Below are 16,223 nucleotides of genomic sequence, written 5' to 3'. Positions count from 1 at the left end.
ATTAATGTGCTACAGTTGAATATGTGACTACGGTAATCCAAATTCTACACCTTCCAGATTTCAAAATAATGAGATTTAAAATAGGACCATTCTTATGCAAGGGCCATCAAAGAACACAGTCCTGAAAGGTCTATAGCTAGAAATAGCTGGTGAGAGGGCTCCAGACAAAGTACTTGAAAATGACTGGTTTGACATCCTCTGATCAAGGAGCTTCCAGACAGATCGGAGTGTGGCTGAACGCCTACACGGGAGCAGGAAAACATTTTTCACTGGAATCGGGCATTAAGCAGGGAGAACCTTCATTAGATAGTGAAATAAGACTGTATGACAAGACGGATGCGGGCGCCTGAGCCAAGCAGGAGAGCACATCTCATCCTCCTGTGATTATCTGTTGTGTTCATTAATAGGGTGTTTGTATAAAATTCATTAGCAGCCTGAGCTGTTTGATCTCTAACTAAACAAGTTAGCAGAATTGCTTGTTTGTGCGGAGGGAAGGGGGTAGCTAATTATGTAAAGGACATGAGTCGTCAATATTTAATTTCCAGTTGCTATAGCCTTGTGGCTCATAGAACCTTAACCGCTTGTGCTCCGGTGGCAACGCGCTGCAGGCTTTTTCATCTTTATTAATGTCACCCAGTATTTCCTTTGTCAGAAGTATAACATTTACTACTGATGGAGGCCTAGTATTTAGCGCTCTCTTCTTGCAGCATTAGGTCCCCAGTTTGAATCTCAGCTGCACGGAGCTTGGATGTTCTCCCCATATCTGCGTGGGTTTCCTCCAGTCACTCTGGTTTCCTCTCACATCCCAAAAACAGTTAATTGGCTTCCCCCTAAATTGGCCCTAGACTATGATACATACACTCCACAATACATATGCAGACATATGACTATGGTAGGGATTAGAGTGTGAGCCCCTCTGAGGGACAGTTAAGTGACAATATACTCTGTACAGTGCTGCGGAAGATGTTGGCGCTATATAAATACTAAATAATAATGTACAACTGAGTGTGCAAGCAATGCAAAGGTTATATTTAGTAAATCCTGCAGTAAACCTAAATATCTATAAGGTGATTTAGGAAGTGCCGTGCTCAAATCCTTGTAATCCTTTGTACCTGACGACAGGTCTGCTCATGCGTCTGTCTCTATTAAGCTCCATAAATAGTGCCATTCTGGATATTTCATAGTATATTTCACATGGTACTGATTTTCTGTTTCCCCCTAGGGTGTACTAATCCTTTATTAATGTGGCTGATGGATCAGGCAGCAGAGCAGAAAGTGTTAAGTGAGACTTGTCCTTGCTGTGGATAACAAGTGATTAGTATTCGCGGGGCATTTCCTGGACCCCAGCCCGTGCAAGGATACGCTCCCCGTCCCCTGGAGAGCTCCCCTTCCCGGCATGTGCGCTGCACGCAACGCTGGCTCTATGGAGCAGGCTGCTTTATTGATATTATACCTGGAGCACATGCAAATTAACACTTCAGTGAAATGACCTCCCTGGAAAATGTGTACCATAAGGGAGAGGGCAAAGGGCAGCCACCCACAGAAGCCAATCACAAGTCATTCTTCACTGGAATTCAATTACTGGCTAAGGGTTACTGTACATTATACTTTACAATTGCCCGCTGCTCTGCTATTCTGAATAAGCCCTTATGGGACATTGTTTGCGATTCAATGATGGTTCAAGCTGCGCTGGCGATGGCCACACAATATACAGATAATTGCAAAGAGGAGCAAATCAGTGCATGTTTTACAAATCACTCATCACTTGATTGGGGTGTATCAGTCATTAGTGATGTAAAAATATAGACACCCCCTGACCTGTGACCAAAGGAGATTTTTAAAAAAAAGGAATCACAGATCACAAGTCATTGAGGTTTTCTAAAAAAAAAAGATAAAAAATAAATAAAGAAAAAATAAAGAAAAAAAAAATGACTGTCTCAGGGAACACATGTTCTCATTCACCAATCACGGACAAGTAAGTACAAGAGGGTGCACACTCTGGGAGCGCGCGTGCACGGTGGTGGCAGAAGCAAGCGACGCATTAAAACTTCCTGTTTGCAGTTAACAGGAGAGTTAAACAGGACATTTTGATGTATCCACTTTTTGCCAACTGGTTAGAAGGCATTTTTTGAGTATGTGTGGAAGTATCAGATAGGCAAAAACTTAGCTGAAAAAGTTAATTGAATAAGGACCATGGGCAATTCACTTTTTCTCCTAAGTTTTCTCCTAGGTGATATTTTTTTTTTTTTTTACCTTATCAATAAAATGCCTTTTAAGGCACTGGCAAGCAAGAAAATACTCAGAATAATTTTGACAGTACTTTTTCAACTACGTTTTGGTTGTTTTTAGTTTCAGAGTGCTGAAAAGTCATTTTAAACATAAAATGAAAAATTTAATCCTTGGAGAAATCTCTGGAGTTAGAGCAAATTGAACAAGTGCCATTGGGGTTGATTCACAAAGATTACTTATTTTTCACCTTAACTGTAAGGAGTGCTAATGCATGAGATAAACAGATAAGGAGAGATAATTCATGAGATAAATAGATAGGGGTCTCGCTGCAGCCCTCCAAACAGTCGGCGACAGAGCCGACTGTCAGTTCAATATTTACCTTTGCAGGCTCCAGCGGGGGCGCTGTGACTGCTTTCCGCTCCGAACTACACGGAAATACCCGATCTCAGTCGGGTCCGCTGTACTGCGCAGGCGCCGGAAACTTGCGCCTGCGCAGTAGACCAGACCCGACGGCGATCGGGTATTTCCGTGTAGTTCGGAGCCGACAGCCGTCAGAGCGCCTGCGCAGGAGCTGGGAAGGTAAATAATGACGTCATCTTGTACGGAGGGCTGCAGCGAGACCCCCGTGGGACAGAGGATGGCGTGGGAAGCCTCATTAGGATCCGGAGGCTTCCCCCATCCGAGGTGAGTACCCCCCAGGGGATCTTTTGATGTTACAGATCTTCTTTAACCATGAGTTATGTCAAATAAGGAGAGCTAATCCATGATTTAAAGGGAAGGTTCAGGGAAACCTGTAAAAAAATAAAAATCCCTATCCACTTACCTGGGGCTTCCTCCAGCCCGTGGCAGGCAGGAGGTGCCCTCGCCGCCGCTCCAGAGGCTTCCGGTCGTCTTCGGTGGCCGACCCGACCTGGCCAGGCCGGCTGCCAGGTCGGGCTCTTCTGCGCTCCAAGGACAGGCTCTTCTGCGTCCCACGCGGGCGCGCTGACGTCATCGGACGTCCTCCGGGCTGTACTGCGCATGCGCAGAACTACTGCGCATGCGCAGTACAGCCCGGAGGACGTCCGATGACGTCAGCGCGCCTGCGTGGGACGCAGAAGAGCCTGTCCTTGGAGAACAGAAGAGCCCGACCTGGCAGCCGGCCTGGCCAGGTCGGGTCGGCCACCGAAGATGACCGGAAGCCTCTGGAGCGGCGGCGAGGGCACCTCCTGCCTGCCACGGGCTGGAGGAAGCCCCAGGTAAGTGGATAGGGATTTTTATTTTTTTACAGGTTTCCCTGAACCTTTCCTTTAAGTTAGATAACTAGATGTAAATTGTGGGTTGTCATTTAAGAAGATGTAAATTGTGAGTTAATAAATAAGGTTAGATAATTTAACAGAAAAGCTTTGTGAATCAGGCACATAGTGTTTCTCTAGATGGGTGAAATGAAGTACTTCTATCATGTTAATAGGGACTCTCCAAATTACCCAGTATTAGTTAATACTTATCCATAATACATGGATAGCACTAATTTTGCTAGATTGTGTATTCTGAATTCCTTTGGTGATCTGTCTCAAGGTGGCCACACACCATGCAATTTTTTTATTTTTTCAATTCAAGAATTACAATCCATTTTTCTGACTGATTGTAACATTTTAAATATCTCACCAGTGTACCACACACGTGTGTTCAATTTTTTCCCAATTAAGAAAAACTCTGAAAAAACTGCTTAGGTCTATACATTGAGAATCTACCCTACACCATTCAATTTCCATAAAAATTGATCCGAAAAATCGAATACTTTTGATCGACTTCTATGGAGAAAAAACAAGATTTTCAATTAGACTTCCCAAACAAATATTTTACTAAAAACTTTTGACTTTTCTGTACAACCGATGATTTTTATTGAATTGCTGTAAGATTGGATCATTTTATTGAATCGTGTGTGTGGCCACAGGAATATTCACTATCTAAAAGCAACTTCTACCAATGCCTCCAGCTCCAGCATGCAATGCAATCTCAAAAACAGAGAGGCACTGTCTGGAAACCTGAACAGGCCCCTATTTTTCATTATGAATCCTGAACATCTCAGCACAGGGGATTCATCTCTGATTGTTATAGCCCACTCCTCTGCAGCTTTATGGATAAACGCCCCCCTTTTATGTGCAGAGGGAAATGGGAAAGGGATACTGGCCAAATATCTGATGAGCACAGGAAAAAGGTACTTCAGTCTGTCCCTCTGACTTTTTAAAATGCCTCACAGAATGTAGCTTAATGTTGGAACTAAAATGCTGTCAGTGGTATCCTTCAGCTGAGTTACCAATGTATATTTCATTTCCAGCACTTGTGTACTGTTTCCTTATAAGGAACTGTACATTTGTCCCAGAGTAGAGTTCATTATAAATGGCTTTATTCCTATGTAGCTGTTTATCATTATTATTGTGTATTTTTATAGGGCTCACATATTCCTCAGTGAGTTACATAGTCAGTGTATTCAGTCCTGTCCCTCAGAGCTCACAATCTAATCCATACCATAGTTGGTCATTGTCTTATGTTCTTATTGTAGTCTGAAGCCAATTTCTGGTTGGACAAATGTACCTTTCTGTATGTTTTTGTCAATTACAGTTGGTAGAATTAATTTGACAGCTCTGGTTTTCAACTAGTAAATCTCCTGATGGGGGATTCTCAGGATTTACATTATTTTTAAAAGCACTCTGTGAACATCCAATCAAAAACTTCTGTGCTTGTTGTTTATCAAAAACCTTCCACCATCACCAATAAAATCAAAGATCACGCTTACCAGAGGGACATAGACCTGAATTACACTGTTTTATCATTGGGGTCCCTGTAAAAAGGGCCCTTATGTGAGTATCTCTTTTTATGCTCATTTTCTGGATTTTATGAATATTAAACTATTATGGCAATAGAGAGATGCACTTAGATTTGTTTTATTATATTCTATATTCATTGGAACTGCTGGAATTTGCTGTACGGAGATGGATACAGTACTTGCTAAGGTGGGGGAGGCCAAGCAGGAGAGAGACCAGCTGCAGGCCCATTTAAGCCATACATAGACCCTGTAATTCAGGTTTATGTTTCTCAGGTAAGCGTGATCTTTGATTTTATTGGTGATGGTGGAAGGTTTTTGATAAACAACAAGCGCCGAAGTTTTTGATTGAATTTTCGTAAAGCATTACTGGAATTGCTGGACCTTGGCTGCTGTATTGTTTTTTGTATTGTGTTTTGTTTGTACTTGAGCGCTGAGATCTTTTTTGATTATTGAACTCTGTGAACATCAGTTGCTCAGTCCAGTTGCCAGAATGGGGACCACGTGATCAGGCAGGCCTAACCAGCATTTCGGGATAGGTCCCTTCCAAGGAGTTTTTTTTTTAAATAAAGAAAATACTGAGAATCCCCCATGAGAGATGGACTAGTCCAAAACCTGCCTATAAATGTTAATAACTGTTACATTATACTTACTGTAAGTGACAGCTACATAGGAAAAAAGTAAGTTACAGTAAAGTTTACTCTGAGAATCTTATTTGTATGAGCTATGACTAAGGGCTGATAGTTTGCCGATATATGTGAGCTGTACTTTGGCTTCATGCTCCAATAAAACATACCTTTTTTTTCTACATCCTCTCGGTAGTGTAGACCCAATCTCTACTGCAAGCATACACATGTATGTCTTATTACTATTGATTTATAAGGCGCTGTACAAAGTAAGAAACAAACATAGGGTACATAATAATACAGACAATGGTGCACACCAATATACAAAATTGGTAACAAAATACAGAATTGATACAAAATACAGAATTGGTATTTACAGTGACAAAAGGACACATAAGGGTGAGAGAGCACTGCACTTGCAAGCTTACAATCTAAAGGAATTGGGGGGAAACAAGAGTAGGAGTAAGATACAATATTCATACCTAGAGGCAGTGTGTTTTCAGAATATCTAGTAGGTGTGCAATTTGGCCTTAATTCAAAGGGAGAATGGCCTAAGTTATAGTGTATGCTTGTTGGAAAATTGAGTTTTAAGAGAATGTTTAAAGATACCAAAGGTTGGAGAGTGACAGATGTGTTGTGGAAGGGCAAGGGGTGAAGCACGCGCAAAATCTTGTACACGTGAATGCGAGGATATCATTCTAGCAGAGGACACTATTTACACTATTGTTAATTAAAGGGGAACTTCAGCATAAACAAGCATACTGTTATTAAGTTACATTAGTTATGTTAATTAATATAGATAGGTAATATAATCTCTTACCCACCCTGTTTTAAAAGAACAGGCAAATGTTTGTGATTTCATGGGGGCAGCCATCTTTTTGGTTGAAAAGGTGATAGGGAGCATGAGACACAGTTCCAACTATCCTACCTCCCAGCTGCATGCGCTAGGCTTCAAATCTCAAATTTAAAATGTAAAAAAACAAATTTGCGCCAAAACAGCGGAAGGAGAACAACAACATCAGAAATCCCATCATGCTTTGCACAGCATCAGGGCAAAAATGCCCAGGCAGATTTCTTCTTTGCAGCTAAAAATGAGGCTTGGGTAAGAAAAACAAAGTTCTGATACTGTGAAACTGTTAAAGAAACACCAAGCCTTTTCAGTTCTGCTGAGTAGATTTGTAGGTCTGGAGGTTCACTTTAACATTTTTGCAATAATGGTTGATCAGGTGTTTCAGTATGTTGGAATACTTATATTGTTCTGGTATTAAATTGATTTCAAAAATGAAAAGTATGGAACCAAGCCTGAAATGACAAATCAAGGCCTTTGATGATCTCTACTATACCACGGATACAGATAGGAATCCCATTAATATGAATGGCGTTTATTAAAAGAGAATATCCAGTGATAAATATTTGAACATTTACATTTTAAAAGTACAATTTTTTTAAAAGCATATGTAATTGTCATAGATCAGTCCAATAAAAATGGTTCAATCTGTATTGATACAGAAGTATTACATCCGAGTCCATCAGAAGCATCCAAGTTCAGCCACAAATTAACACTTTGCCTTCTGCGAGTTTCACAGCTTCCTAAGCAGTTTCAGCAGAGGTTATAAAGTATGCATTGTTAAACTAAACTGTTGAGTGCATTCATCAGCACTGTCCAAAAGGTACAAATTTGCACATTGACATTCAGGGCCCTTTTACTCCGGGACATTGAGGTGCGGTATTTTTCCGCCGAGCAATGAAAGTCTATGGAGACTTTCATATTCTGATGTTACGGCGCAATGTGACAGAAGTGCCGTTTTCGACAGAACTACGTCACCGGGCAGATTCTGGGGCGATCTGCGTCGGCCCGGAATTAATGTTAGTCTATGGTGACGCGTGATTCTTTGTGTTTCTTTGCGTGTTTACATTGGCGCTGTGGCAAGCATTCACGAAAGCGTATTATAACAATACGCTTCCACATACCCGCAGCAGGAAGTGACAGCAAGCGCACGTCACTTCCTTCTTGGCCGGTGGCCAGACAGGGTGCAGTGCACAATAGCGTGGTTGTTCCCTGAAGGCCTGTTTTTGACGGTGCGATGCAGTGTGTCGGGCGCGATGCACCGCTAACGCTGGTTTACGGTCTGAAACTGGCCTTAACGGGGTCAGCTGCAGCAGAGAGCAATTCAGGCACCTTGCAATTCTGTAAAACGCACGGCCACCATGTGGGCCCCATTGCACCCATAGTATAATGCCATTTAGTGGGCAAAGTATGGACACATTTTCGTTGTCTTCTTGTTGTTATTTAATGCTCAGTGATCTACCGAAGAGCAGATACCGCACTTTGGTTGTGATCCACAGATTATCAGTTTTACGATTTTTTGGAAGTTTCATTGTAATGCCTATTTAAAGCGAAACTGTGTCCAAAATAATGTAATCAATAAAATTATTTGATTTTGTTACAATATTCATTAATAAATAAGTTAGTCAGTATTTGCCCACTGTAAAATATTACCTCTCCTAGATTAACTTTCTGAAATCTATCTCAGGCATCTGTAGTACTAGCAGATGATGTCAGTAGAAAATATTGCTGTTCTCCCAGAATTCTCTGGGGAGGGGGGGGGGGGGGGGGTCTGCTTAATAAACAGCCTAGGCTAAGCCTTAGTGTGTGTGTGGGGGGGGGGGGGATACATACCAAGATACAGCAATATATAGATAAAGGAAGTGTTTGGGATGCTGAAACCAGAATATTATATGTAAAAGTGGGTGTTCTGAATAATTGTTTTTAATGCAATAATAATTTAATGTATTCTACTATATGTTACAGTTCCTCTTTAATAAAGCAGGTTAAATAGCAGAATTACCATGAAAGTGCAGGTATTTGTATCAACCTTTCAGTTCCTTAGATTGCTACAAACAAAAGACTGGGTCCCTACCTGGATTTTTATGCCGATTGGCCAGTTTATTTCAAGTAACGCAGTGCAGAGCTCTGCACTGTGTTACTTGCAATAAACTGGTCAGTCGGCCTAAAAATCCAGGTAGACACACAGTCTTTTCATTGTTGCATTTAGGTTACACCCTAGGTGGATAAGGGTGGTGTCTGGTTTACTCCCTGGTACTGGAAATTATTGGGTTGTAGCGTTGAAACATCTTTTATTGCTTTGGAGTTTTTAGATTGCTGTCACCTGATTATTGAGAGATGGTTTCTGACTGTTCAGTTTGGTGTACTGCACTTTTCTTGACTGAAAGAGTTAAGTTTGGCCCTGTCTCCCTATGGCAGCAGTATTTTCCCCTGGCAGTATCTGAGGCAGCCGCTTGTGCATATGTGTGCCAGATCTCAGCAGGTGTGCACTGTGCTGGTCACACTTCCCATGCAGACAGAATGAGCTGGACCGTTGTGCCGGACACGCTATTCACGGGAGGCGAGGCGCCTCAGCATCTGATACTCTGCGCACAAAGCCCTCATCAATAGTTCAGACGCACAGAAAGTTCTGTTTATAGGGATGTGGCGCAGGACCCCGGAGCTAAGTGTACATGAGTTTATAGCAGAACGTGGCTAAATAATAGAAATGTGCTCATGCTCACGTAGTGTATTATACATAAAGGACGTTGTCCAGTGGCTTTCTGTATATCAATAGAATGAAGTCATAGCTTAAGATTCTTCTTTCATCTTTCTGTGAAAAGACAAGCAGCATGGAAGCCTACCTACTGCCGCCACCCACTGTGGTGGGATCCATTTTGTTACCTGGGGCCATATTCATCATAACAGACAACTGCTGGCTCAACCTGATGATGTCACCTAATTCTATTGAAATATTATACAGTATTCTACAGGGTGAGCTTTGTCTGGTGAACTATCTGGTATTTTTCTTTCTTTAAGACTAAACAAAATGCACTTTAAGGCATATTTGCAGTGCTGTAAATTGAAATGCTATTAAAATTAGTTTTCTGTTTGAGGCCCCTTTTACACTTGGCCACTGCGTCGCCCTGCATTGCTTTTCCCCACGGCATCCCTGCCGCAAGGGCCATGCAAGTCTATAGAGACTTGCACACATCACGCAATGCGACTTGGTTCAGCAGAAGTATACAAATGGGAGAACGGTGCAACAGTCCGATGGGAATCCCAGTGATGTACTTCCTGCCCAGTGAGGCATACATCATTGAACGGGGGACTGTACTGTACTATGGCCCTGTCCCTGCACCATGGCTCAAGGTCATATGAAGGCTAGCAACGCATCGCACCGCAAACCACAAGTGTAAAACCAGCCTGAATGTATAGGCAACTTTAGTATGACTTTGTAAAATATCTAGAAAAAGGTAAATTGTACTGTGTTTTTACAATACACAGCTCTTCCATTTGTGTACATACTGTAAAATGCCTATATTCTCATCTTCCTGCATCTTCCTAAATTCCCATCCTCCTGCACAGAGCAGGAAGAAAATACTGAAGTCTTTTGGCACCGTTTGGTTTTCTGAGATTAAAATAGTAAACTGACCACAGCAGAGCACAATTACCTTACCTAGTCCAGTGCCTGGTCCTCTCCTCTTTTTCACTGCAGCCTATCACCACCACTCAGAAGCCTCCCTCCATAGGCTCTCGATGCATGTCATGTCACACCGGGAGCCTACAGAGGGTTGTTTCTGAATGGTGATAGGCTACAGTGCAAAAGAGAAGAGGACCCAGCAAAGGACCAGCTAAGGTAATTGTGCTTTCATTCCAGAGCTGTTCTGCCATTTAGATGCGGGGGGGGGGGGGGGGGGGGGGAAGAAGGGAGCACTCAGCACCTTCTATAGGGGAAAGGGTGGTGGGGCACCCTCTTAAGCCACACTTTGGGGAGGTGTGGTGGTGGTGGGGGGTTGGCCTAGTTTCTTGCCGCAGAAAGTTTAGAACCAGCCCCTCACATGGGGTACTTCTGCAGCAGTTTTATGTTGTGTAATGTAATAATAACCTCTATATGTGCTTTAAATAGAGGTAATCATCCGCTAACCATTTATGTTCCTTTGCTCACACCTCTATCTCAAACAGCAGTTGTCCTTGGATAGATTGGTTTGGTCATGTTTATGATTATTACAAATGCAGTGCTGGTGTTGAGGCGGAGGCGGTGGCAGTGTACGATGTATACCGGTGCCCACGGCTCTGTAGCCATACCACTGGACGAAAGCTCACTGAATAATAAGCTTCAAGCTTTACATGTGATTTAGTGCTGTCACCAGGGCAGAATGCAGATGTCTGATTATAACAGAGAAATGAATGCCAGCTATATTACATCATAACACTTTTGGATGGAACTTTGTAGACTTTGCTAATCCTGGATGAGCTTTAAAATATTTTGTTTTAAGCAATCATAACTTGACATATGTTAATTTTTTTATGTTTATTATTTTTGTTATTTGATATGTTTAATTAAAATAATTATTTTTTTACAGATATTTAAACCAAAGTTGGTTATACTTTATAAAAATGGCAGATCTCTCAGACTTTCAAAGAGGCCAAATTGTTGGTGCTCGTATGGCAGGCGCTACTGTAACTGTAACAGAAACTTCCCGAATGCTTGGCATTTCAAGAGGTACTGTCTTAAAAGTAATGACTGCTTTTGAAAGAGAAGGAAAAACGTCCTCAGCAAAGCACAGTTGTGGCTGAAAGTCGAAGTTGTCTGAGAGAGACCGTCGGACTCTAAATCGAATTGTTAGAAAAGCTTGCTAGACCGCGGCTCCTAAAATCACTGCAGAGCTGAATGAACACCTACAGAACCCAGGTTCCACAAAAACTGTTCCTCGGGAGCTGCACAAATCTGGATTCCACGGAAGAACTGCAATTAGAAAACCTCTGCTTTCAAAGACAAATGTTTCAAAGTGTTTAGAGTGGTGTAGAAACCACCGGAATTGGTCCCTCGAGCAGTGGAAAAATGTGATTTTCTTTGACAAATCATCGTTTACCTTATTTCCAACCTCTGGCTGAGTGTTCGTTTGGAGACAGCCGAAAGAAGCATTTCATCCAGACTGCCTTCTCCCAACCGTAAAACATGGCGGGGGTTCTGTGATGATCTGGGGTGCTATTTCTTGGAAATCCGCTGGGCCAATGATTCCCCTGCATGGAAGAATTAACAGCCGAGGCTATTTAGGAATTTTGGGCAACCAAGTTCATCCTATGGTTCAAGAACTGTTTCCGGAGGGGAATGCCATCTTTCAAGATGATAAAGCCCCAATCCCTACAGCTAGAATTGTTAAAGAATGGCACGAGGAACATTCTAATGAAGTTGAGCATCTCATCTGGCCACCACATTCCCCAGACCTCAACATCATTGAGCATTTATGGTCGTTTTTAGAGATTTAAGTAAGAAGTCGATTTCCGCCGCCATCGTTTCTAAAAGAACTGGGGGGGTGTTTTAACTGAAGAATGGGCTAAAACGCCTTTGGAAACATTTCACAATTTGTATGAATCAAAACCTCGGAGAATTGAGGCTGTAATTGCCGCAAAAGAAGGACCTGCGCCATATTTAAAGATATTTTGTTGATTTTCATGGTGTTTCCATTATTTTGTCCAACCCCTGTAGATCAGAGCTGTACACAATTTAAGGCAAACCTGAAGCGAAAAAAAAACCTCTTATGATATGATGAATTGTATGTGTAGTACGGATAATTAATAGAACGTTAGTAGCAACGAAAAGTCTCAGTTTTTATTTTCAGTTATATAGCTTTTTTTTTTCTTTCTTTTTTAATAACATTGCATCATAATGTCACAGTTGCAGTTTTAAAACCACACTCTGTCTTTTGAGCTATAAAACAAAGAAGAAATATTGACCCTTTGAACTTTCTTGCAGTAAAACCTTATCTCAAGCTGTCTCTCACTGTTTCTTAGCTGTACTCCAGAAAACAGGACTGTATTGCTATGTCTGCCCAGAGAAGCTCTTTTGCATAGATAACAACTTAAGTTTATCCTGTACTGGAAAAACAATGAGACTTTCCTTTGCTACTGATGTTCTATTTCTTAGCTGTACCACACACACAATTCATTATTTTATAAGTTTATTTTCACTTCAGGTTTGCTTTAATGCTTTTCAAGAGTAAGATCATTGTCATGTGACACCAAAGACAATAGTTCAAATACTAATCTGCGTGTTTCTTCCCTCTGTGTCCTCTGCAGATGCCAGGAGGAGTGTCCTGTAGGTACATATGGCTATCAGTGTGCAGAAAGATGTGACTGCCAGAATGGGGCAAAGTGTTACCATATCAATGGGGCCTGCCTATGTGAACCCGGCTTTAAAGGCATCCTCTGTGAGGAGCGAGTGTGTGCGGATGGACTGTATGGCCTTAAGTGTAACAAGAACTGCCCCTGCAACCGGACCAATACTCGCAGGTATGGACCTTATGTTATCAGGAACAGTCTTCTGCCATTTGTTAATACATTGATAAACTATTCATTTTCCTGGATCAAGTAATGACCCCATGGACTTGGTGTATCTAGTGAAATTCGCACCTAATGCAAGTAATAAAGCGGCACCCCTGGGGTAGACAAAGTTGCAACTTGAAATGGATGTATCCAGCTTAAAATGTGTTATGGCCAGTAAGGTGTGGCAATAGGTCAGTCATACATGTACAAATAAATAGGTCAGCATGAGTGCCTTCCCTGTGCCCCCGCCCTACATTACCCTTCCCTACCTCTGCCCTTACTCTATCCTACCTTGTGCCCTTCCCTACTGTACCTTGTACCCTTTACCTATCCTACCCCACATGGTGCCCCTTACTTACTCTTCCCTTCCCTATGCCCCTACCCTATCCTACCTTGTGCCCTTCCCTACTCTACCTTGTGCCCTTTACCTATCCTACCCCACATGGTGCCCCTTACTTTCCCTTCCCTACCCTATCCTACCTTGTGCCCTTCCTTACTCTACCTTGTGCCCTTTACCATTCCTACCCCACATGGTGCCCCTTACTTACCCTTCCCTACCCTGTGCCCCTACCCTATCCTACCTTGTGCCCTTCCTTACTCTACCTTGTGCCCTTTACCTATCCTACCCCATATGGTGCCCCTTACTTACCCTTCCTCTTTCCTACCCTTTTCCTCTTTCTTACTTTGTGACCTTCCTTACCTTCGCCTTCTCTGTGCCTATATGCCTGTTATGTACCCTGACCAGTGCTCCTTCCCTATCCACTCATGGCCCTTTCCTATTCTATTCTGTGCCCCTACCCAACCCTCTTGCCTAAAATACCCTACCCTGTGTCCATTCTTTACCTTGAGCCCCTACCTTGCCACACCCCTTTTCCCTGTGTCCCTTCACTCAGCTACCCTGTGTCCCTACACTAACTTTCACACCTTCCCAACTTTATCCTACCATTTGCCCCTTCCCTACTCAACCCCTTGTCCTTTCCCCTAACCTATTTATTGCCCTCTTCATAACTTGTAACCCTTCCCTACTTCCCTTCCCTAACTTCCCCTCACCGCCACCCTTTGGGAAGAGCTGCAAAGTGCAGGTTGGGGTAGGAAAGGGGTAGGCTCGTATATTGCATACCCTGGGATCTGGAAGGTTGGTGCTGCTTAGGATGGTGGAGGGGACACACGGTATGGGGAGGTTGCTGGAGTTGGAAAGGCACAAGGTGTAGGGACTGTGCACAGACCCATAAGAATCTGAAGAGTATCAGTTCACAATGTCAGTTCAGTTTTGTTTTAAGTGCTAGCCAATAATATGAACTCCTTCTGCACAAAACATTGATCTTTGTGAGCAAGCCCCAAAGTCATGTCATCAGAGTAGTGTTCCTTCTGTAATTGTCTAATAGAGTATTGATAGCAGATACATTATACTTTTTATTGCTACGTTTTGTCACATGAATCGAGTATTACTTATCACTTATTGTGATTCTGCAATCCAATTCTCTGTAGGTTCACATCTGTAGTTGAGCGGAACATTCAGACCCGTATGCTCTTCTCTAGCTGTCTGTTGGTAAAATAATCTCTTTCTTTCTCCACACATTTAAATAATAGATTTGTTTCCCCTAGGGAGCAGGGTATGAGGCAGACAAATGAATTGGAAGGTTACTGCGGGTGAATGAATAGCAGGAAGTAAGGTCCCAGGCCTGCCGGCCGCTGACACCACAATGTATTGTTTTAATTAGTGCTTCTGCATACCCCACAGTTCCACAGTGACAAGTCTCTTTCTCTTCCCTCCTAGCTGCCACCCGCTGTCAGGGGAGTGCACCTGCAGGGCAGGTTGGAGCGGCCTATACTGTGAAGAGCCATGTCGCCCTGGCTTCTATGGAGAGGGCTGCCAGCAGCTGTGTGCCTGTTACAATGGGGCTGACTGTGACGGCGTTACCGGGAGGTGTGTCTGCGCTCCGGGATACACAGTAAGGCCACAGCTAACTTACCATTTTTACATTATTTGTATGTATTTGATGATAAAGAACAATACTCTGAGTGCACCAACCCTTTCCAGACACCTAGGGCTGGGGCCCACTACAGACCGCAATTGGAGACAATTGCAGTTTTACAACACAATTTTATAAACTATTTCTGGTGGTTTTTTGAGGGAATTCAGACAAAATAACATTCCCTCAAAAAAGCTCCAGAATTGAAATTGCTCAAAAAATGATGCAGCCGATCGGCAAACATTCCTAAAAACAGGGGGCCCCGACCCTCAGCATTCAATGATATTAGTTTAAGCTAAAAAGTGTTGTTGGTTACTGCATTTATCACATTATAATTTCTCTTTATATTGTTTTACTTAATATACCAACTTGCATATGGTATCAGATGCAGTAAATAAATTAAAGGGTTCTTCCTTTAAACTTAGGCATGTACAGTATGTCTCCATAGTCAGGGCTGTTTTTGCGCAGTGCGGGCAGGGCGACTGCCCTGGGCGCAGACCAGCAAGTATAAGAAGGGGGTGCAGGCAGAAGGACATAACCGTTAGGGAGTTGGTGACATGCGTTGCAGCCAAATGGAAGAAGAAAGAAGATTACCAGTGCGATCACCTTCCTTGACTCCTCCTAGGCTGCCTGCGTCAGACGTCAAGTCATCATCACGTCACCACCGCGTGATGACACCTAATGTCCTGCAGCGGTACTTCAGGCTGTGAGTGCGCGGCTCCCATGGAGGAGCCGGCTCTCTTCGCCTGTGTGTTTTCCTGGTCCCCGCTTCCTCCTGTATAAGCGGCTGGTCACTAGTAAGTAGGCAGATCTACTTGTGACCTGTGGCTGTGTGACTATCCCTAAACAGTAAGGCTTCCCGAATCCATGGGGGGGAGGGGGGCAAGTTTTAGACCCTTGCCCTCGGTGCAACTTAGCCTAGAAACTTCCCTGTCCATAGTCTAAACACATCTTCATAATGCCTTCAAATATATAGGAACACAAGTTTTCACATAGGTGTCCTCTTGTCCAGTCAACCTCTGATAACTGCTCACATGGCCCCTAGATGAAACCAGTCATAGGAGCGCCTTAGGAGCAAGTGGATGTAGCAATCAGAAAATGTAGAAGAAAAAAAATCTGATGTGCTTTCTTAGAAATGATGAATGGATCACCACATTGTCACATGCTTTGGCATATCTCAGAAAAATCAACCACTTTGCGCTAATGTTCCCTCT

At 42.9% G+C, this 16,223-nt stretch overlaps 1 protein-coding gene across 1 annotated transcript in view; it reads left to right on the top strand.

Annotated features, from left to right (window-relative positions):
- MEGF11 (multiple EGF like domains 11) overlaps positions 1–16,223 on the top strand; it is a 714,010-nt gene that overhangs the window by 479,063 nt on the left and 218,724 nt on the right. Inside the window, exons 9-10 of the mRNA XM_068273562.1 lie at positions 12,791–13,003; positions 14,814–14,988. Of these exons, the coding sequence (XP_068129663.1) occupies positions 12,791–13,003; positions 14,814–14,988 (388 nt within the window). The remainder of the gene's footprint in view (positions 1–12,790; positions 13,004–14,813; positions 14,989–16,223) is intronic.

Source organism: Hyperolius riggenbachi, chromosome 3, assembly GCF_040937935.1.
Source record: "Hyperolius riggenbachi isolate aHypRig1 chromosome 3, aHypRig1.pri, whole genome shotgun sequence".
NCBI lineage: Eukaryota > Metazoa > Chordata > Amphibia > Anura > Hyperoliidae > Hyperolius > Hyperolius riggenbachi.
This window is presented reverse-complemented; position numbering and strand designations above follow the sequence as displayed.